We start from the raw sequence: 24,140 nt of genomic DNA, 5'->3' as shown, positions 1-24,140 counted from the left end.
CGACTCTTACCGGCTAAAACCCCCCGGTGTCTACTCAGCACGTGATTGTGGGGGCCGCGAGAGTCCAGATTCTTCATGCCGGCCAGGTCCGTCCTGACCTCATCTCTTGCACGGGGTAGGTAAGTTTGGGCTACCCCGCGCATCGTCTCGGAGGCGCGCGCCGACACCCGCGCACGCCATAACCTCGGGTCTATGGAATAGGGGGCGACTTCCCCAAGTCCCGCGCCCCTTGCCCCATTTATGGGCAGGGAAGGGAGTTGAGGTCTCCCTCTCCCGCTCCGCAGTTTCCTTCTGTGACAATATCACGTCCTCGCAGAAGGACACCCGCGCACGCCATCACCTCGGGTCTATGGAATAGAGGGCGGGGACTTCCCCAAGTCCCGCGCCCCTGGACCCATTTATGGGGGCTGGAATTGGGCGTTGTCCGCCCTTCTCCTGCGCCCGGTGCGCCTACTGCGGGCGGAGAAGGGATTCGAGATCTCCGTCTCCTGCTCCGCAGTTTCCTTCTGCGACATCACGTCCTCGCAGAAGGACACTACCGCGTCCCACGACTCCGCGCTGTCGACCATCTTGCGTACGACGGCCGGCAGCGACAGATCGCTTCCTATTTCGTTTGTCGGCAACAGCCGATCCCTTCAGGTTGGAGGACTTGGAGGCCACCTCCAAAATTTCCTCCTTGTCCTCCAACGCCATTTGCGCTAGCTCAGCCACTGAGTGGTCTGCGTAGAGGACGTTGGAAGCCCCGTAGCCGGCCCTGGACCTTGCGGCACCGGTTGCGCGCTCCTTGGCGGCGACCTTCTCCTCCAGGTCCTTTTGCGCCTCCACCCGCTTGGCTTGCGCCAGAGACGCCCTCAGTTGGCGTTGAGCTTCATCAAGTCCCACACCATGGGAACTTGATTTCGCCTTCACCTTTTTTACCCTACCAATTACTTGTTCCGACGAATCGTGGGATTCTTGCCTCGGGGAAGAATCCGACGATTCGTCGGGGCAGGACCACTCGTTAAAGGTTCCATCCCCACTATCACTACTTTCTCCGATCTCTAGTTGCGAAAAAATATAAAATGGTTGAAATATGTATTTACAAAATATTTTTATTATTTATTGTTTAAAATTTGCCGCCCCCTAAAAAGTGCCGCCCGGGGCGGGCCGCCCCTGCCGCCCCCACTACGCTACGCCACTGTCTCTATTACAAGGAACTCATAACAAAACTGGTGAAGGTGGATATCGCAGTATATACGTATGTAATTCCCAGTTGTATGGGCAATTCTGCGCAAGTATGGCGATGTATTATTGATTCCTGTGAGTTTAAAATTTGTGGAGTTGGTACCTATTTGGAAATAGGCCTCACATTATGACGTACTGAAGACCAAGTACAAAGGCATTACTGCCTAATCCTTGTTGATATTTTAATTTTCATTCTACTAGAAAAACGTGCAAGCCAAATGAAACAATTCATGTTACACAATTAATATTTTATTTCATAACAAAATTCATGTTTTATCACAGCCTATAAAAATAGACCATCATTAGTCTAAACTTAACCTATCGTTGCCATAAATACATTTTGCAAATATAAATAATCATTTGCAACAAATTGTCGAGAACACTTATATTCAATAGTCTTTAAATTAGGTATCATAAACATACACATGCACTCACACTCACACTGAAACTTTCATACATCACAATGAGATTTAAATATTTAAAGGAATACTTGTTAAAGCCATAGCAACAATTTACGCTTCACCCTCTTCTAACGTATCGGGTAATTTCCTACCACGAGTATCAGGTAAAAGCATACAAAGTCCAGCACCTATTAATGGCACTATACCAAACGCTAGAGGTGGTAGCCAAGCGCTTGTGTGTGACAGAGTGGCGACGAAGGGTGCTACCATCGACCCTATTCTAGCTACTGTTGATGAAAGTCCAACTCCTGAGTTTCTAACAACAGTTGGGAAGAGCTCCCCTGCGTATAAATAGACGGTGGCGAAGGATATGCTCATCCCCAAGAGTCCTGTACAGCCGAGAGTCAAGTGACTCACTCCGGACTGCGGGACGACGATTATGAGGAGACAGCTGATTCCAGTGATGCAGTTTGCACTAATCAGGGTGATTTTGCGTCCCAGAAGTTTGTTGGTGTAAATGGAGATGATAGTTCCGGGGACCTGGAGAAGAAAATATACACCGTAAGAACATGTTTTAAAAATAATTAATAACCTTATGATTATAATTCTCTGAAGGCAGTACTCTTAGGGACGCGAATTTCCAGAATTGCAAAAACATAAAAAATACATAATTATTGCACTTAAACACGCAAATAAGCAAATTTTATTAATTAACATTGTATGTTTGATTACATAATTAAGTGAAGAAGATAGATGATATAAAGCAATCTCTCTTTAGAACAGAGATATATAAATGCTAAAAGGCCATTTAAACCAAAGATTAACTTAAGGAGTAAAGTCTGATCAGCGACTAATGAAAGCGTGTTCAATGACATTGCAGAGCGTGATTTAAACTGGATATAACTTGTTCTTTATGACTATCTAAAAGATAACTTAATACCTAGAGTTTACGGAATAATTTCGGGTGAAACTGGTTCCGATAATATTGCAAATAATTTCCAGTAAAGTTGCCATGCTTATCGCTTGTGAAGTGACACGAATAGTGTAAACAATAATAATTACTATGCTAAGATAAAAAATTTAGGTGAAGAGATTTTTTTTTAATTGTTTAAACCTTCGCCCTTCTTCAATGACATAGCTAGCTAGTCACATAATATCATATTGATTGCCATGAGAACATTTATGAACAGCATATAAATGCCGTAAAAACTGGGATACACAGAAAGAACATAGTAACAATAGTTCCATGGGAAATCATGGCAATTTATCTTGACTTCGAACCTGGCCAGGACTCAGTGTCATACAGAATTAGTTAATGAAATGTCAAGAGAAAGAATTAGAGAATAGGTAGAACAACTGAATTATACGATAATATGGATGCAGATAGGAACTATAATGACAAGAAAAATTACCTGAATAGCAGCAGAAATAGCAACATTGATGAAGATGTCTCCAGAAATGTGGCTCATGTACTGTGAAACCCCGAAGAAGCAGAGCCCACAGACGAACCAGTTGAAGCAGATGGCGATGGTGCGCACACGCAGTTTTGGCGTTCGGAACAGATCTATGAACGACGCATGCTCTTCTTGTTTATGATCGTTGTCAACTACAATCTTTTGTGAAGATGCTGCTATTCCTTCTGTTGGTCTACCGTTTCTGAAATTAATAGAAGAAAAAAATTAGTTTATTTTTAGGAATACATAGGAACATCTAATAGGCTACATATAAGTACTCATTAGATCAATTATTGAATAAAGGAGTAGCTGAGAAGATGCGCATAATTAGGTACAAATTATATTAAATGTAACAGGTAATTTTCGCCAGTGCTAAATATTTTGGTTGTTTATGTGGAATTATGGCATTTCTTGAGTTCTTAGGAAATGTAAAGGTTTTGTGCGGTCATTACTAAAATAATAACAATGTTTAATAGTACGCACTATCGATTGGCACGCGCTGTATAACGTTATTTTATCTGAAATAGTTCAGTAGGTCGATTAGAATTGAGAGACACTTCAGATTATTTCTGTGAACTTAATCTACTATAGCAATTATTCCCTACGTGCAAAAATCTTTGTATATTACTCCTATATCAGAAATAATGATTTCGTTGCAAATGAAAATGAACTTAAACTTTAATACACAAAAGTAAGTACTTGTTTGAATTAATCGAAACATGCACGATAAAAAATGTGATTAATATAGGTTTTAATTTACATTCTTTTCCATGTATGTGTATACCTAGTTAAGATATTACTTGATTTCTAATCTGCACTATAACAATAACTTTGTAGTCTGAAGAAAAATAACTATGTTACTTTATCTTTAAACGATTAAAGGGTATACCTACGGTTCTTTCGATTGTAACTTGTAAAACAATTGTTTCCTTGTAAATTTACAACATTACGTTATTACATTTATGAAATTTCGCAACTGTTTGTGTATTTTATACCGCACCTGGCATACTCGTAGCTCACTACTTTGAATGGAAACGAAAGTGGCACTTGTAACTTTCTCAGCACTTGACTAAACCGATGTGTTTTGCTTTTTACATAAATCCTTTTATAATAGGTACTGGGTGTGTCTCATTACATGCTCAATACATAATTACGTAAAAAGTACGATCAAAAACATCGGCCTCACCTTTTCGCTGCTACTTCCATTATCTTGACAGCTTCCTCCGTCCTTCCAGCAGTTAGGAGCCATCTTGGCGATTCAGGGAGTAGGAAATAGTAGCTCAGGAACAAGACAGATGGCAGTGAGATCGCAAGCTGGAAGGTGCTCCAATCCCGCAGATAGTAGCCAAAGAGGGGAAGTGTCAAGTGTCCAAGATTGAAGGGAATCTGGTAGATTATTCCAACGGTGTCTCTGTATTTAGCTCCAATCAGCTCCATTGTTAAGACGAAGCTGGTGACCATCGTGCCTCCGGTGGCCACTGCGAGGAAGAATCTCAGGGTCGTGAACATGTACCAGTTGACTGAGTAAGCAGTGGTCACCCCTGATATCAGTTGAAGGAATACTGCCGCCAGGAACGGATTGCGACGTCCGAATCTGTGAAGAGAGAAAATTCGTTTAAATTGATGTTGATATGAAAGTTATTATTATTACTTAAATTAGAAAAAATGGGAGTGTAGGATTATGCAAATGTTAGCTTATATCTTCCTGTTCTCTATTTTTGGTACTACAGAATACATTGCATACATCTATGATATTCGTCAAGCGGAACAAAATTAACTTAAAAAGTTAATCTATTAATAGAAGTTAGGATGTGATGTTCAACAATCGCTAGACTATGTATCAAGGCAATCAAGAATACGCGAATTCGAATTTAAATGTAATAATACATAGACGATAATCACGAACAGGTTTTAATTTAATAAACCTTTATCTTTTGTATATTGATCAGGTTTATTCTAACTGTAGACAAGACAAAGAAGAATTGCAAACATTACTATACACGTGGCTAATACATGTAGCTTGTTACATAGGAAGCAGTTCCAAGGATTCTAAACACGGGTTATCAGGGAACGTGGTATTGACCTATCACCATTAGATACCTACTCTACATGTATCAAATCATCCGTAAAGTTCTCATACCGATAAATAAATTGGCTCTGTGCATTCAATGCATCTCCAATTGAAATACATAATAACGCAGTGACCCCTTAAACGAGATTCGCTAAAGTAATCTAAAGTAATCTCATCCGGACCCCAGCCACAGTGATGTGCAGCGATAAGTACAGGATGTGCCAATTGCTCGAAGATCTATATCAAGAGCAATTGACTTGATTCAATAAATAGCACTAACCTGTCAGAGAGATGGCCGAACATCATGTTTCCCACAAGGATGCCAAGCATGAAGATTGTCTGCGTGAGGTTCTTCAGCCATTGTTTGTCGCACACCAAGTCCCATTGTGATATGATCGTTTCTTTAAAGATACTGCGATCGTACTCGAAGTCTGTACAGTTGGCGTGGCAGACGTTATCGAATGTATCGTCAATTTGTGTCTCAGCGCATGTGAAGTTCATGGGTGGTGCGAGGAATATGATGCTCATCTGATGCCAGGCCACTGGGAATTTGACAAGGAATACCACGAAGCAAATCCATATTTGCCATTTCCCGAGAGCTCCGATGGCTTTCGTCAGAGGATCCTCTTCCACGGTTTGGTTCTCAACGTCTTTCTTTTCAGTCTCCAACACTGAAAACAATTGAATAAGATTCTATTTAATATTTATGCATACCTTAATAAAATTGCAATATTATGTTTACCTAGTGCCACTATGTGACTATAAAAATCGTTATTTTAATTAACAATCTTATAAGCAAACAACAAAAATTTTGATAATTTAATTTAATTTAAATAAGAATATCTCCTAATGGTTTGAATTTATAAAAAAGCAGCATTTATAAGTATGTGAAAAGTTACTACAATACCCAATAACAACAGAATTAATGTAAGTAGGTAACGAAATCGCTTTCAATAACATTACTTACATATAACAGTTATGTGGTTATTCGTGTATTCTTTTTTGCAAGACATTTTAATCAGAAAATATTTAAATAAAAATATTTAATTTGAAAAACAATATGATTTGGTCGTTATGACCACGCACTACTTTTCATGCTCACTTCTCTTTGGGAACTACGAAATATTCAGAACGGGAATCCTATCAATAGGTACCAATATTTATATCAAACACGGGTGTCAAACCCGTCACCCCGAAAATTGGACAATGTCCGTCTGAAAAAAATTGATAAGAAATCACCTTTGGGTCATTTGAGCTATCACGCGTCCCAATATAGATACAGGGTGGCCAATCGATAACCTAAATATAACCAGTTTTTTGTGATTGATATCTAAATGACATCGTGTCTGTCTGTACTTCCCCCATCCCCGAAGAGCTGGTAGCTTTACAGTTGACTCATTGAGTGGATATGTTCCTAATTTACATATGACATCGTAATAACCACATAATTGCCAAATTCCGATTATAATTTCATATAATTCAAATCATTTGTTTGCTAATATAAAATGTTTGTCTAAAGTTACCTATTATAAAATGTTTGGCAGAAAAGTGCATTTCCGACAATATTTTAATATTAATGATTTATTTAATATCAGTGAATTTACCAACACAATTATTGTAATATCAGCTAATTAAAACATAATATCACTGGGTTAATTAAAAAGTTAAATGTCAAGAAAAATATAAAATAAATATGACAAAAAATATATTTCGTCAATTAAAAAGTCACGTAATTAAATTAAATGTCAATCTAGATTAATAATGTCGAAATAGTAATAGTAAAAAATAGTGAGGAAAAACATTTTCTTCGTTTTATAGATCGAGGCGCTTAGCTAGCTAACCATTTCGACTGATAGTAAATGATGGTGATCATATAGTAAACAATGGAGCACATGCCTATGCAACAACCTATTTACTTGAGACTCCTATTTACTAAAACGCTCAAGTTATACTCTACTGAAAATGACAAGTCTGATAAAGACTTCCATACTTAAATAATTTTTAGAATAAAAAAATTATAATTAAAAAATCTAAAAGTAAAACCAACTAATCACTCGAGCGTAGAATCTAAGGTGGTAACAATAGTATTTTTTTAAGTACTTACAACTTATAATTAATTATATTTTTATCTGTAAAATGTAGGTAATAGTCATAATTTAGAAGATAATCATATAAATGATTTGGCAAGATTTATTTATTTACGATTAAGAAAAAACATAGAAAACTGTAAACCATAATAGCACCTTTATTATTTAAATTAGATTGATAAGTTGTTTGTGTTAAATCTTATAATCTTTTGAAATTCAATCTAATCATTTGAATATTAATTGGTGTTTGTCTGATCTCAATTTACAAATGAGAAACCTAACATAGAAATATGTATATCTGTTTAAGCATGAGCTTGTGATTGTTTTGTCAGATAGATAATATTTTAACAGTATAAGTTAATTACCGTTACGAATGGAATAGCAATCAGCTTTAGGTATCCTTGTCATAACCTATGTTAATACTAATAAGAATATTTTACATTATGTTTGCTAAAGAGTTTAAGTATCATCTTAGAGTGCTCTTAATGTTTATTGATCACTTAATAAAATCATATAAGTATCTTAAGAGAATAAAGATAAATAAGCAAACAAGAGCTATTTTATACAAAAGTTATTATAACATTGCACTATTACATAATAAAGGGCATTGTTATGTGACATTCCACAAGGCCATGTTTACAGTTTAGTGCATGAAATATTCGCATGTGATGAAACATGCAAACAGAAGCGTCTTTATCGTAATTAATTATTAATAACACGTGTGATCAACACGAGAGTGACGCATGTGCGAATCCACGAGCAATCGAAAAGTGACGTTTTTGTATACTTTAATAGCTTTTTTGTAAGATCCGCCATTCATTGAATAATAAGTGGTCATCTTTATGTTACTTTACTGATGTTTGCATTACGTTGTATGTATTCATCTTTCCGATATCAAGTAGATCCGTATTTTATTTACTAAATAAGTAAACAGTACCGTTTAAACAAGCTGTTTTTGTTTATACAAAGTTAAAATGTTTTCCCAAAGCTGAATCTAATTGGTTGTTTTGATATTAATATTTTATCGTAATAATTGCTACGAATTATCCGAAATGCGGAATTTATTTGAATTTATTATAATTGTTTTGACCCTTGTACTGTCTATGTTTGTTATCAGGGAGTCTGCGCGACGCAGAGCGAGGCAATCTCCTTATCGGAGGAACGAGGAGCCAAGCCTCCACGCGAGTCCCGATAACGCAACTATTTCGTATTCGTCGATATGACAACATTGAGTCATACGTAACATACGATATTACTTATAGTTAACCAATTATAATGTTAACTTTGTTACAAAGTAAATCTAGAGAATGTTTACTTTCCTTTCTTTCTCCTAACCTTTTTCCCAATAGTTTTACGGTCTGTAATTACTGAGTCAATTGGATTTAGTCGAAAGTCAGTAGATCGTCTTAAGTGCTTTTTGTATCTACTGTTCACAATTTTCTAAGGCATTTTTACTTCTCTCGCCTTGGGTGAGGCGACAGGGAGTGCCAGACTCTTACTGACTAAAAACCACTCCTGCCTACTCCTGCTTTACGAGTCGAAGCCCCGGTAAACCCGCTAGATAGTCCGCAGCTCTGGATAATTTCCTAAGGCTAATAGCACATTCTTGACCCGTTGCCAGATCATATTTTTATAATTAGATATTATATAAGTCATGTTTAAATCAAAAATGGCCACCAAAGTTCTAGAATATGTAACTACATAATTTCATAATATTAATAATTGTTTGTAATGTCTTGAGTCGTTCTATCTTTAACTAGAATATGAATACATTATCATTATCATAACGGCAGTTGCATTAAAGTAATTGCAACTTTAATTAAATGTACTATGTATCAAATTAGTCTGTTTAGCTTTTTGATGATTTTGTCGATTTATGAAAATTACCATGAATATAAAATTTCTTTTTTTTTTTTATTTATTATAAATATCTTCCTACACAAAATGTCTGATAGTAGTTTCTAGTAGTTTTACTTTTATTTAATTTTATTTATTTCTACTAAAATGTAGACGTACTAGTTTAATTGTGGAATACCGAGACAATCCAAATTCAAGCATATTTCTACCCAAAGGTTTTGCCTGTAATCCTTCATAAAAGTATTGTTATCAATTGATTATTTTAAAGCAAATATCGAATAACAACTAAAAGTAGGTACTGCGTCTTCGAAAATAAAAACTACAAGAACTAAGTAAGAAGTTTTTATGTTTGATTCGAAACTGGCAAAATAATGATAGCCAATTAGAGGTATCCGGCAAAGCTATATATTATTTTGTTGCTGCGATTTGTTTTATGTTTTTAAAGTTCAAGTCTATTCACCTCATACCACATACGAGGAAAATGAACTTGAAGAATCCATAGGTAAAAAAGAAGATGAGATGGTCTTTCAAATTATAATTGCAGTAACTATGTATAAAGATTTATATTCTAGTTTTATGTTAATGAATTTGACGTATTATTAATTTTTAAGTAAACCAGTGTTTTTATTTAACCTTGATTTTTTATGTGTTTTGTTACCTATTTTTTTCTAAAAATAATTTAATGCATATAAAATGCATTTTTTGCTCAGCACACTTAAAATAGTTGAGAGTATTAATTCATTTTTTATCATTTAATTCATAAATTATGTAGTTACTATTACTTGGTTTGTTTACGTAAGACAAATAAACTTTACGTTAATCCAAGAATTTAATTCAACATTTACGAGCTTGCCAGAAGTCAATTAAGATGTCGGATTGCAAACTCACGTAGCTAATAAGATATTCCTAGCAATTTAAAATAGTTACTGCGAATCCTGGTTAACAATTCACTTGTCGTTTTCATTGAAATTTTTAACAAAAGCCTTATAAATATAAAATGGAAAGTCTCGGCACGTAGCGAGTGCGTTACTACAATAGCATTAAGGGTTCGTTACATAAGGTTAAGTTACGCAAATATTGAGTTACCAACAGACAATAATTTAAAGAAAATGAAACAAAATCACGTGTCAATTTGACCGGAACATTAAACATACCTATCCGGTATTGCCAATTGCCCTTAACATTTGAAATAAAACATATCTGCAATTAAAATTTTACTTTAATGGGCGGTGATTCGATGAAGTTTAAAATGTAATTACCAGCTGTTATTTAGGTCTGCGCAGTAAATGTCACTTTCATAAATAATAAATAACAATAGTATCGTAACTGTTGCTTTCGTACACACACATGTATGTATTTGTACGCAGCACCTATGCATACAATTAATCAATATTAGCTTTGAGAAGTCTGGAGCGTGTGTCGTGCGTCGCCGGACAACTCGCGTGTCGGGATGGAAAACTACAAAGAGGGCAATCACCCCACTCGGAGGTTGGAGGGAGTCATTATGTGCAATCTCCAAACAAAATTACTTTTTCCATTTCCGAAATTATTCTCGCATATTTTTATGGACACAAAATTGAGAACGCGAAGTCCAACCACTTTTTTCGACAAAGATTGCGGATAACGGTTTCAAAAGTTATTAAAGGAAATTATATTAAGTTGGTATTCATGCAAAACATATTTGATGGCGCTGTAGCTCGACCAGACAATTATGTTTATAAAACTTGCATCTTTAATAGCCACCTTACTAGTGATCTTTGTCATCAAACAATATGGTCAATGTTTATGAACTCATTTAATCGTAACGATAAGTTCACATCGTACATCATTTGAAATGATGTAATCTACTGTCCGTTTCTCATCACTGAGTAGGGTCACACTAATTTGACATTAAAGTAAACAATTCGTATTAAATGCCTCGGAAGTAATATTTATTGTAATGACCTGAATTCTGCCATAGCACGCCAATAACATGAGGTATAAAAAGAAGTCGACATTCGCACAGTTTTTGCGGAAACTGCCTCGATGTAATGTGATACAAGTCGTACAGGAACTTTTCCTGGGATGCACGAGCAAGGACACCGTCCAATAATAATTGTGCTTAAATTAATACAACTGTTTTAATTTAATTTGCACTCGATTACCATTCATTAGCATAGGAACAATTTTCAGGAAGCGTGCATGAGAAAATTTTAAATACAGATTATTATGTAGTTGGCTATTTGTGTCAGCTACCTGGAGGTTAATGTGTGCATAAAAATGCATACTTAAATTGCAGTTTTATTTGAAAATTAATATTGGTTTTCAAGTTATCAATAACCGGTTAAGTATTTTCTATGCCGTTAGAAGATAAAAAATAATAAAAATACGAGATTGCATTAATAAAATCAATGTATCTACTATAGGTAACATTTTAAATGTTAAGTTACTTGGAGTTGGATATAATAAATTATTACTTAGAAACTGTTGTTAGTATTAGATCGATTTAATTTATTTTTAACTTATTTTTATGACAAATACAGATCGGCACTACACAGCTTTTTTTGGCAGATTTTCCTGACAATTAACAGATAAATATCTACATATTTAATCATTGAATAATCACAAAACGCACTTACTTTTGTGTGATCTTCAGTGCAGGTTTATTTGAAAAAGATCGCAACACAAACGGCGAGATGAATGCTTGAGTGGCGAGCGGTCGCACGCAGCACCGTTGACAGCAGCGCTCCGTACCGCGCTCCAACACGAATTGGCAAACAGAGGCACGTGTGTAAGTATATAGATACTCGACACTCCTCTAAGGCCGTGACGACACTCTGACGTGCTCACAAAGCCTAAAGACTTGAATGCAACATCATAACACACGCAAAACACTGCGACACGCCGAGTCGCCGACACCCGTAATCTCGTTCTTGGTAGGAAAACTTGACTGCGGGAATGTTTAGAAGCCGTAAAACTGTTGGTACGTACGTATTATGTTTATATTTTGTATCAAATGACGATGATGGTTATCCTCATCTAATTGTGATGACGCCACTTATAACTGGTTTGATTTAACAGATCGTTTATGGTGATTGACAGCGTGACGAAAGGTATCATAATTTGGCGATTTTAATGTTATTGATTTCGATTTTATTTTATGTGTTCTGAATCGGAATCATGATTGTCCATCATAAAGCAATTCTGCTGATAAAAGGTTAGTCTATTCTTATTTCATACCAGTGAAACAGTTACAGGTTGATTAGCAATTTTTTTTTTCTGCTAAACCACTTGGAGTTTCTTGCTCGTTCTCGAGCATCTAGCTTCACTGACGGACAGACTGATAGACTATTATTTATTTCTTTATTTGTTAACATTTCATTTATGTTTTAATTGGATTAAATGATTTGACTTTGACTGTTGGTATTTCCATTTAGTCTCTATAGGGTATCGACACGTTACCAAAACTTTAACTTTAAGGCAATTGCCCAGTTTATATAAATAAACGTACTTCGGTTAAATACGAATAAATATTGTGGAATTAGGAAGAATAAAAAAGGAGAGATAATTTGGTGACAATAGAACCAGATCTTTTTCATATTAGCAAACACAAATTCAGTTTCTTAAAATACTGTACCTACTGTGTTTTTCTTTTCCTGTCTTATAAAATTGACTTAATTAAACAAAGAAAGACTGATGACTTAAAATGAGATTTTGATGTTAAAAACCTAATCTAAACAAGTTAGTAGCACCTAATCTTATTTATATCCAAGGTTAGTAACCAAAGACACGTCATAAAAATTGTAATTTGTAAAATATTAGTTTTGCCAAGTTTCCATTTAGGTATGCACCATCGAAGTGTTTCCATAATTGATTTGCTTTTATCAAAATTCGTCTCTAGCTTTTTGTGGTCTCAGGTACTTAGGTTATTTTATGTTTTATTCTCATTTCTACATTTTCGTTTTTTTTCACAATGATCAACCAATCTGAAAACAATATCTCGAGGTCACAATGTTTTATAGTTTAGTAGTTTTATCTTTACTAAAAATGAAAACATAGCTACTATAGAGGACTGAAAATTATACAATGACATTCTTTTCATCTATAGCAAGTCAAAATATTGATCTTTCATCTTTCATCATCATCAACTTTTCTTATTTCGTTCGTAGGTCCATCGACCTCAAGAATATCTCAAGTTGTGTGATAAATGAGTTCCAGTTTACAATACGTCTGCTCCATCGGCTATCCATCTTTCAACATGACCAGTCCACCGCCATTTTAGCCAGTCATTTTGGTTTTCCTTTAAATCTTCCTCTACAGATTTCAAGGAATCTTATCCCCCAAAGACTGACCCTTGCCTTTCTTAGCCACAGATTGCTGCGTAACTCTAACTTGCAATTTTCTCAAAGTAGGTAAGTTGTATTATGTTGTGGTAGGTACCTAAATCTCTTACTAAGAAGGTTGGAATACCATGTTGGTTTTTCCACATGTGTACATGTCCATTGTCCATCACACGTTCATCTCTCATAACCCTTTGTGCAAGAATTGCATTCGATTAAAATCTTGTTTCGTATACGCATACGAAGTAAATAGTTATACAGTATGGAGATCTCTCATATGATTTAAATGCAACTAGTTACAGTAGTACTCGTCCATAGAAGCATAATACAACTAAATAAGTATTACAACGAAAACCGAAAATTAAAAATTAAAACCAAAATAAATAATGAAATTAATTAAGTATTCAATTCTGTGGGTGATCCTTCATGTTTCTTGACCACCGAAGAGCTGTAATGTTGTAGGGTGTCTAGGAATATTACGGACATGTAGCGCGGCTGTTATAATGCCGTATTTGTAAAGAGTGCTCAAATTAGCTCAAAGAGAATAATGCACTTTTTGGCTTAACTACTTACTAGTGTACTTAGGTACATGTCTATGTAGTACTTAGGTACATGATTCTTTCTTGTAATAAATTATTTGTTAGACACTGTAATTATGATGGCCATAAATTAGTAACTGCTTAGCCATGAAAAGTTTTATTTACGGAAAACAAGGTAAAAAGATGGCGCACTAAATAATTACAATAAAATTATAAGTAACTGAAATCGCTTTCATCATCAACCAGAACAATACTCGTATTACTAACTTCCTCGTACAGCGATGAGAAGTAAGGAGATTTAGTATCAAATGAAATCAGTCTTTAAATATTTGCTAGCAGAAACAGTTACGTCCAAATTATCCAAATATTTTTTTATTATCTTGTGTTGGGTATTATATGTAGGTATGGTAAGGTATGTGTTTAAGCGCAAGAAATTGAAATATACACCGTTGATATTTGTGTGGGCGGGCTTCAACTTACCGCAGCAGCATGCCGCTGCTGGCTTGGGCGTAGGGTGGGTATATCTGACTTAATCCAACTAACTACCAACTTTAATAATCGATATTAATCTAAATAAAATCTTTAGATAAATCTTCATTTTTGACAGAAACTCTATAGAACTAATGTCTAAAATCGATTTAAATCTAAAAATCTTTAAGATCGATTATTGGAATTGGCAGTTAAACGGTCGAAATTACAATAATTATCTTGTTGATATGTATGGTACTGGTCAAAATTAGGATTGGTTATTAATTTCTACAGTAAAACCACAAGACGCCTCCCCACCACGTACACATTCTATACCGCTGTATTTTCGGGGAATAACAGATGTAGTGCTATGTTTCTTGAAATTAGTCAGACGACAGACTAATCACAGCTTAGTTTTTTATTTTGGTTTACTTTTTGTGAACAATTTTAGTACGCACAAACAAGTTTCGACGATGATTTTAGTTTGCTTCCGGAGTTTACCTAATCCAAGCACCCTAGCTAAGCGGTGATGACTGTCGAATACATTTCTCACTATTCATATTTTTGCTAAGATACAAAGATATTAATTTTGATAGAGACCGAGCACCAATGATCTGGTTAACTCTGGCTATACACTGCTGAAACGGAGTTGATACTATTTATTTTTCAAAAAGAGTGTCAGTACAAAAAAATCGTTTCAGTATTCATTTTTTTTTGACATTTTTGGTCGGACTCAGTCCATTTTCCTTTTACTGTTACAGTCTTCACAATTTACAATACAAATCACATCTCTTGTCTTTAGTTATTATTATGAAGGGGAAACAAAGATCACTGAGAATTTCAAAATAGAAAACTCAATTAGCCTGAATTAGCTTGACTCAGGGAAACCCGAGATCTTAAGCTTTGCAATCGTGCTTGTGATCTCTCTTTAATAAGCAGTTTCGTAATACAAAATATGAGATACAATTTAATTAATGAAGGACTCTCAACTATGCAGCGTACTTATAAGACCAGAAGCCTTAGTACGAGATTCTTTTACGTTCAACGAGATTGAAACGAGAGCGCGTTCGACGCCCTTATTGGTTAATTCATTCGCGCTGACCAATCAGCAGAACGCTCTCAAGTTTCTTTTTCATTCAACGTAAAGCAAAATTGTACTAAGGGTACAGAATAAAATTGTAGTAATTGGTACTCTACAGTTTCTGTTTCCTCTTTTTCTTCGTCATTTCACGCTTGAGTGGAGCTGGTCGTAGTCGTCTTGACTAGAGGACTGTTCTCAATCACCCTCATGTTTCTACCTATCATAGGGCAAAAGCGTGAGTTTCTGTTTATATGTGCAATTTTATTTAATTATAAGGAAAAACACTAATAAAGCACTGTATTTACTTACGTTGAACACACCATTAGAACGTCTAAGAGTTTGTTTCACTTACGAACCATTAAAAGCAGACTCGTTTTTCTGGTTTCTGCATGAAACGTGCTTTGCTACAACGTTTAGGAATAACCGAATACGTGTAAATCCTGTCAACTAGCCGATTCTAACTATTGAGGAAAATTGATAAAGTGCTTACGTTTGTTACCTACCTATTTATAATGTGTTTTAGTTATTAATTTTCTTTAAAAAAAACCACATAGGTAGGTACCTAACATTACGTCTTGATATTTCCCGTAGTTTTGATCTAAAGTTTTTTCACAACAATTTATTAATTAGATAATAATTTTCCTCGTTTTAGTCATTGCCGCCCCACACAGTTGTGTTGGCATTTGTGTCCATATTAAAAATATAAATAAAACTATGTACCTACAACAAAGTTTTAATTAAAACAAAAATTCTATCACGACTTCTAAAATGGTATGGCTTAATAGGTACACGTACCGGATTTTACGTCATTTAACCCTTGCGTGTGTGCAATTACTAGGTAGACACCTACTTCGATAATTTTTATGGCCAACAGACTCAGTTGGTAAATGAGACACAATAGAAAACACATTGTGTCTCGCGTAGATCTATGCTCCCGGCATACTAAAGGTTAAACCTTAGTGCAAAGGGAAATAGTTTTCTCTGAGTCATTGTACTTTAATTAGATACTTTATTTATATACCAACATGCTTACGTAACTTAAGCAGCTACTCGTATGTATAATAGCAACAACCGACAGAAATAATTGAAGAATATTTATAGCTTATATTCATACTTTAACCATAAAACGAACTAAGTATACCTATACCTTTATAATTTTAGGATGTTAATATAAGAATGTAAGTACCTACATGTTGTAGGAGGTCGAGAGTGGTACTATGATAAATGTCACATTCTTTGTGGATCTAGTCATTCACCAAGGATTGAACGTCCAGAATTACAGTTAAACTCAAAGTAGGGTTCTAGGGGTAGAAAAGACTAATGTGACTAATCGAATACATCAAAGAGATACAAGCTCAACTTAACAAACTTAACAAAACATTAATGATTACAATGACAGAACAAATTGACTGACAGTTTTCAAGTACACCTAATAGTTGTCAACTTGGAGTCGTCAAACTCGAAGTGTGCAATATAGATGCAATGGGCGCCAGTGTTGCAACTCAAGAGTATTAAATTTCACAATATCAATGTCGATCGATCGATATTGCATTTAAGAGTAACCCCCTTCAAGTTCCGTACTAGTGAATCTGCTCAAGTTTCACATTTGTTTCTTCTTTTTCTCGTTAATTTTTCTTTTCTTTTCTCTTGTTCCATTTTCTCCTTCTTAAGTTGTTTTTTACACATTGAATGCCGTGGTGGTCACCGGTGACCGACGTTAGCGGAGGATGTCCTTCAACAGTTTTTTATTGGCAGTCAAAGACTTAAACGTAATAACTGCATCCTATCTTCAACTAAACCTTGATCAACAATGTTGCACCCACTCGGCTTTTCTGCAATGTGGTGCTCTGCTCTGCTCCATCAGCTCCGCCGTTTTCTTTCCAGTCCTTGTTGTTACTGGTTCTTATTTTGTTTTGCAATAAAAGAATGCATTTAATTTACTTTCTCTATCTATAAATATCGTGTAGGTATGATTTAGTGATCAATTGAGTAAACTAGTTATTACTCAAACATAACATTCTCTAGTATGTCTAGTGATATCAAGGCTAATGATAATAATTTATTAACTCATATTTGTAAGTGCTTATTCGAACTGACACATCGTTGATCGTTGTTGATGGGTCAGAAATACGGTGGTTTAAAAAAAAAATGTAAGTATGCATTGCACAAAATCTAGATTAATACCTAACAATCAAGATTCAACTATCAAGTTGTTTGTCATAGTTTTTATATCTTTTTTTAAGTGGGGGAAAAGCATCCTATTTCCCAATCTTCCCATTCCCCGATTCCCGATCAACAACCCTTAAATTCCTAACCCCCAAAAAGCCGGCAACGCACTTGTAAAGCCTCTGGTGTTTCAAGTGTCCATAGGCGGCGGCGATTGCCTACCATCAGATGATAAGTCAGCTAGATTACCGGCGAGTTTCATAAAAAAATTCAATGTCTTCTCTTGCCTTGGGCGAGGCGAGAGTTAGTGTCAGACTCTTACTGACTAAAAACCATCCCGTCCTACTCCTGCTTTTCAATTCGGAGCCCCGGTAAGCCCGCCAGGTGACTTCCGTGTGTACGGACTCGCAGCTCCAGATAGTTTTTATGTTCAGGTAATTTTAATAACTGAGTTATGTATTAGTTATAGATTGAAGTGCATAATTATATAAATACATTTTGTAAGTAGAAATAAGACAATAGGTATTGTGGTGCTTGTAAACTATAGGCTTATTCACACGTTTACTTAGTTATGACAATACTACAAAATACAAATATACAAATACTGCTTACACGCATTATGTAAGATATTTTGTTTGTTTGAAAGTAAATACCTAAATAGACTTCGCTGTAAGGAACAGGGAAATGAGTGGCTATTGTCTTGCCCTGAAAAGAGTATAGGAAAACAATGGGGAATACAGATTATAGTCTTATACTTGATGACAACAACGATGACCAATATCAGGTTTACTTAATTAAAAGTAAGTAGGTACTTTTGCAGTCTTGGGTCATTTCTTTAGCTCACAGTAAGTATAAAGTAATTTATAAGGAGAAACTAATTACTTTCAATGTTTATTTTTTTGATTGGGTACATCGTTAGCAACATAATATTTAAATGAAATATAATCAGAACGATTGAACAAATTAAAAGTGTATTTTTTTTATTAATTACCAATCTAGTAAGCACATGCACACACTTGCGTAATTGACGGACAAATACCCAAATACCCAAATTTTCACATTTATAATATTAATGTGATATGTGAGATATCACGCAAAACGTATACTATAAAATAAAACATGAGATATAGGTTGATTAAAACTTCTAAAACTATTTTTAGATTTCTGCATGGCACGAAACGAAGCTATCTACAATGTTTTGACGTTTGACTTTGACAGTTTATCGCCCCACGTTCCGAGTTCATAGTAAAGGTGCAGTACGAATTTGAGCATATTTTGTTCTCAGAAAAAGAAAGAGGATATACAATGTCTGTGCGTTAGAAGAGTGCAGCAATAACTTGATGTCAAACGTGATTTGACATTTTGACTTGACAGCCATGCTTGACACACACATTTGATTGCACTTGAGAAACACGTGTTTATCGTTTTGGTTCAAAGTAAAGAATTAATTTGCAAAATGGGTATAATACAGAGAGTGAAGTAAGAATATTGTTCAAAACTTATATTAATAAAAGATAAAGTAAAAATACTAATCCTTAAATCCTTAATTTACAGAAAACCCACTACAAGAAAGGGTAAAAAAGTATTGCAATCGAAGGAGCCTAAACCTATTGAAGGGCCCAAACAGGCCCTGTTTCTTCAGGGCCGCAAACCATCAGAGCGAACACGTAAATTGTTAAAGGATATTTATGATTTGAAGAAGCCTGATGCAGCGTACTTGAGCCGAAAGAATGATTTCGTACCATTTGAAGATGCGACGCTCATTGAGAAGTAAGTATGAAACAATTTATCAAATATTGTGTAATATTCAACACTGTTTAGCTACTTTAGTAAACACTCTATTGATTAAAGTTTGTTTTGTATGTATTGTATTGTAAGCAAATCCTACTGACTATGACTTAATAATTAATAACATTGCAGTGCATGTGGTAATATTTTTGTTATAAATTTTGCAGATTATGCTACAAGAAAGAAGCAGCGTTATTTGGAGTGGGCTCTCACTCAAAGAAAAGACCACACAATATAGTACTAGGTCGTACTTTTGACTATGGTATATTGGACATGATAGAGTTGGGCGCAGACAATTACAAAGCAATGTCCGAGTTTCACAACATGAAGGTTCTGGCTGGTATAAAACCTTGTTTAGTATTCAATGGACCAGCATGGGACTTGAACCAAGATTTGAAGAGGTTGAAATCATTGTTTACTGATTTCTTTTGTAGAGAAAAGGTATGTTAATTTATTGAATTGGTTGTTACTTTATTGCGGAAAAACAATAAATTAGACAAAATGTAACCTATCATGATCAGTTTGAGTAAGTATCGGATTACATGGCACAACTGTTAAATCTTGCTATATTCTTGTATATACCATATTCTTGGTTAAATCCACTGTCAGATATTAAAGCTTCTAACGTTAATGGTTGATAACAATACTTTGTCATTTTCATCTATCTCGTGTTTATTTAAGATTTATATACCCTGAAACAATGGTTAATTAGACATCTTAAACATAACTCCTCATTACTTTTCAGGTAGAATCAATAAGACTGCAGGGATTGGAGCACGTGATCAGTTTCACTGCCACTGATGATGGTAGCATATACTTCAGGTCATACAGAATACAGCTCAAAAAGAGTGGACAGAGGACACCAAGAGTTGAGCTTGAGGAGATAGGTATGTTGTTATTTTTTAATATCACAAATAGTTATTCTCTATATGTTTACTGAAATAGGTGTTTAAAAAAAGTTATATCTCCTCCAAAGAGTAAGCTCTTCACAGTCCCTTTAAAACCCTTGACTGCTGAAATTCTCACAGTACATTGTGTAAAATATTATATTTGGTATTCTATAGGGCAGACCTTCATGTGACACTATTTTTTCTATTGTCTTATATAGCTGCAGACCAGATGTTAAGACTATGATCTGTCTTCCACAGTTGATAGCTTCCGTTTCTTTTTTATATTTAAAGGGTCGATGTTTGGCCATTATGTAGCCTAGCAGTAAGCGATGATGCAGCCTATAATGGAGCATGTGTGTCCTATTCACTCGGGTCTTAAAGACACCCAGATTATACCCATCAGGAAACACTGGCAAAATCAGTATTACATTTTACATAACATTGATGTCTTCTGTTGCAAACTAATTTTAATCAATTACTAATGTGTATTTTCTTTCTTTACAGGACCCTCAATAGACTTTAAACTGAGGAGAACAAGATTAGGAGCAGAAGATCTTTTCAAGGAAGCCTGCAAGGTACCGAGGGAACTCAAACCGATCACAAAGAAGAACATTTCCAGGGATGCTTTTGGTTCCAAGTTGGGTCGTGTCCATATGGGCAAGCAGGAGATACAGAAACTCCAGACTCGCAAGATGAAGGGTTTGAAGAAGACCCCGGAAGAAAAGAAACAAATGTTAATGAAACGGAAGCAAGAGAGGAAAGCTGCCAGACAAGCGCAGAATGTGTCCGCCGAATAAATGTACTGTTTATTGTCTTTCAGTTTTTTGTTTTCTTTACCTTACCATTTTTTATATATATCTTTAATGTCCTTATGATGAAGCTAGTGTTCAAATAATTTACCATGACTTTTTTGGAAATATACCATTAGTTAAGGTAGCCGAATTGAGTTTTTATTCTGCCACAGCATAAATTAACCTCTTTTTTTACTTTGCTGATTATTATTATTAATAATTGAAACACTGAAGTATGCAGTAATTTAATTTTCCATATTGAGTGCCTGAGTAATACGTAGTAGCAAATAGTTTCAAGAAAGCATATCAACTATAAGAACATTATATGTATAACAGGCTTATGGTTATTATTGATGTTACCATAATAAAAAATTATGTTGATATATTTTGATAATTTACATACGTTCTGTATATTATACTTCAAAACACACATTTTTTTTGGGTAGTCTCCTCAATCGAAATATTTCTTCGACTTTTACTTGTTTCGAAAATTTTATTTATTAAGTAAATTCAAATAATCACTACATTCATTGCTTTCTCATTTTTAAGAAATAAGTAGGTACATTTAGTGTAAACTGAGATGCCGTGATAAGTTTTAGTTGATCATCCTACACCCTTTAAATCACGGGATGATTTCGGTTTTGTAGCCTATTATTTTACGGTTTGTACAATTCCGAGATTATTAGCGATTATAGCGATTAAAATGCTGCTACGCGCTACTCACTATGCACTACGCTCTACGGAGCTACGTAGCTTACCCTCTACTACGCTGCGGTGTTACAGGTTACGCACTACGCCGCTACGGGCTCCGCACTAAGCTGCTATGTGCTACGTAATGTGCAGCTACGCGCTACGCGGTAAGCCCTACGAGCTACAGGTGTAGTATTTCATAATAAATAAGTGTAGTGTGATTGATAACTTTTTATCAGGGATGAGCTGTATGGTCTCGAGACAACGTTTTACCTGAAAATGTTCTTGTAAGATTGTATCTAATTCTGTGGTTTACTAATCTTGGTCGTTGATGAAAATGATAAAGAATAGTGGCCAGTGGTGGTTAAGTTTATTGTCATTCACCGAGTTTAATGCCAGAAAAACCGACAATATTCCGCCGAAAATCAAACCCCTTTGCTTGAAACCTACGACCACTCGGCTAACATAGTAATCAATCAATCAATTAATTTATTATGACATACTTCTTGAAGTTATACACGCCTAATACATCTATTAAGGGTCAATAAACAAACGTTAATTAACAGGTGACTTAAGTTGTACCTCATTAGATTGGAGATTTTCCATTAAACAATCAGAACTGACGGAAGTAGTACATGCCCTTTGTCTCTTAAACAAAAATTCGAACTGATTACAAACCTTTTAGGCAAGCGCCTTCGCGGTTGCGGAACTATAAACCACGCACAATAGATAAGTAGGTATAAGGTAGTAATGTACCTCCTTGCAGTTGATTTAATTTAATATTAAAAGAGGGAAATAGTAATTTACGACAGTTTGATATTTTGATAAACTTGAAAGATAATATTTATTTATTGTTTTATATTATAGTTATTGTATTTATATATCTTTATTTTTTATTTTGGTTTGGTTAATTCATTGTTGTATTATTTCCATTCCTCCATTTTTTTAAGAATCACGTTATTTTTCTTGTGTCTAATTGGTTTAATGTTTGTAACGTCACTGGTTTAGGTACCTATTACTGTTATTAGTTATTATTTACTGCAGGTTACTATTGGTAAGTATATATTTTTGTTTCTATTACAAGTAACTAAAGTCAATGTTTGCGTAGAGCTTTGGAGTGTCAAACTCTTACTGACTAAAACCACCCAGTTCCTAATCCTGATCTTCGAACCGGGAGACCCCGGGACTTCTTTGAATTTAAAGTAACTCGCCAACAACTATAAAAACTGTGATTCATTCTAGAAAAATGTTGTCCACTCGTCGCATATGGTAATTAAATTAAATAATCGTATTTACGTAGATAATGTAACTAATAATTCCTCTTGAGTATCTACGTGATCAGAAACTAAAGCAATGGCACCCAAAGCATCATTTAGTTTAACATCTAGGTACCTACCTATACGTATATTTACTCATTTAGCTCCGACGTATGATAAAATTTACTGATACTGAGTAATTGCACACGCTTATTAGCTAGATATTTTACAATCTATTGTAATTAATACTAATTTTATTTTGATGCTCTATTAGACGTCATCATTATAAGTCGGAAGACGTACCCTGCTGATCGAAGCCTCCATTAACCTAGTCGCCCGACCCACCGGACGCCACGTGAGTCTTCCATCCGCCTGCTCTAGGACAGGATTGTAGAGACTCCATCCCACCAGACACGACCATGCGCCGCTAACAGCCTGCTATTCGCCGGGATCGCTCCGGTTTGAGCGCGATCTCAAGCGGCACCAACCACAAGACACCATATCGGACCTCGCAAGGGGTCCCCAACTACTCTAACTCCTCGCCTGACAGGCAGCAACACCACACCGCTGAGACAGGCATCATGCTTCCTCACGGGAAATATGGGGGAAGAGAATGGGTCAATGGGTGGCTTTGCCGTAATAACTATAGAGTGCCGTAATAAGTATAAGAGCTAAGTTAAATAAATTAGTTTAGCAGACGCATAGCCAACTCAGCTGAACTAACTTAGCTTAGTTCTTGATCTGCAACCGGCTATAGAAAGACTTTTTTTTTGAGGGGGAATATCATAAACTGACTTCTCTCGCTTCGGGCGAGGCGAGAGGGAGTGACAGACTCCTATTGGCTAAAAACCACCCCGTTCTTACTCTTGCTTTTCGAACCGGAGCCCCGGTAAACCCGCTAGGTAGTCCGCAACTCTGGATCAGGCATCAGCCCTACTGGGTCCCATCTGTTGTGGTCTGATGGCTCTTTGAGGCGCGCGCGGAATACGCGACGCGTATAAAAAAACCTAGCTAAGTCCTGACTGATAGGCATAATAAGTACCAAGCAGAGGTATCCT

General features: G+C 35.5%; 2 protein-coding genes across 3 annotated transcripts; one reads left to right on the top strand and one right to left on the bottom strand.

Annotated features, from left to right (window-relative positions):
• Nucleotides 1-1,457: 1,457 nt before the first annotated feature.
• LOC118276176 (organic cation transporter protein) lies at nucleotides 1,458-11,910 on the bottom strand. Of its 2 annotated transcripts, none has more exons than XM_035594398.2 (5): nucleotides 11,713-11,910; nucleotides 5,431-5,821; nucleotides 4,266-4,673; nucleotides 3,038-3,281; nucleotides 1,458-2,165 (listed from the first exon to the last, which is right to left on the bottom strand). In XM_035594398.2, coding segments are annotated over exons 1-5 (1,473 nt in total). In that variant the 5' UTR covers nucleotides 11,714-11,910; the 3' UTR covers nucleotides 1,458-1,736. The 2 variants fall into 2 exon arrangements, with proteins under 2 accessions (XP_035450291.2, XP_035450290.2); XM_035594397.2 differs by lacking the exon at nucleotides 11,713-11,910 and adding an exon at nucleotides 6,118-6,285.
• A 7,068-nt stretch (nucleotides 11,911-18,978) lies between these two features.
• LOC118276177 (ribosome production factor 2 homolog) lies at nucleotides 18,979-21,162 on the top strand. Its single transcript, XM_035594399.2, has 5 exons — nucleotides 18,979-19,146; nucleotides 19,222-19,437; nucleotides 19,623-19,896; nucleotides 20,201-20,342; nucleotides 20,850-21,162. Exons 1-5 carry the CDS (start codon nucleotides 19,124-19,126, stop codon nucleotides 21,140-21,142), a joined length of 948 nt encoding a protein of 315 aa, XP_035450292.2. The 5' UTR covers nucleotides 18,979-19,123; the 3' UTR covers nucleotides 21,143-21,162.
• Nucleotides 21,163-24,140: the final 2,978 nt, after the last annotated feature.

The sequence above is a fragment of the Spodoptera frugiperda genome, chromosome 31 (genome assembly GCF_023101765.2).
Source record: "Spodoptera frugiperda isolate SF20-4 chromosome 31, AGI-APGP_CSIRO_Sfru_2.0, whole genome shotgun sequence".
Lineage (NCBI taxonomy): Eukaryota > Metazoa > Arthropoda > Insecta > Lepidoptera > Noctuidae > Spodoptera > Spodoptera frugiperda.
Note: the sequence above shows the minus strand (reverse complement) of the source record. Positions and strands in the feature narration are given on the sequence as shown.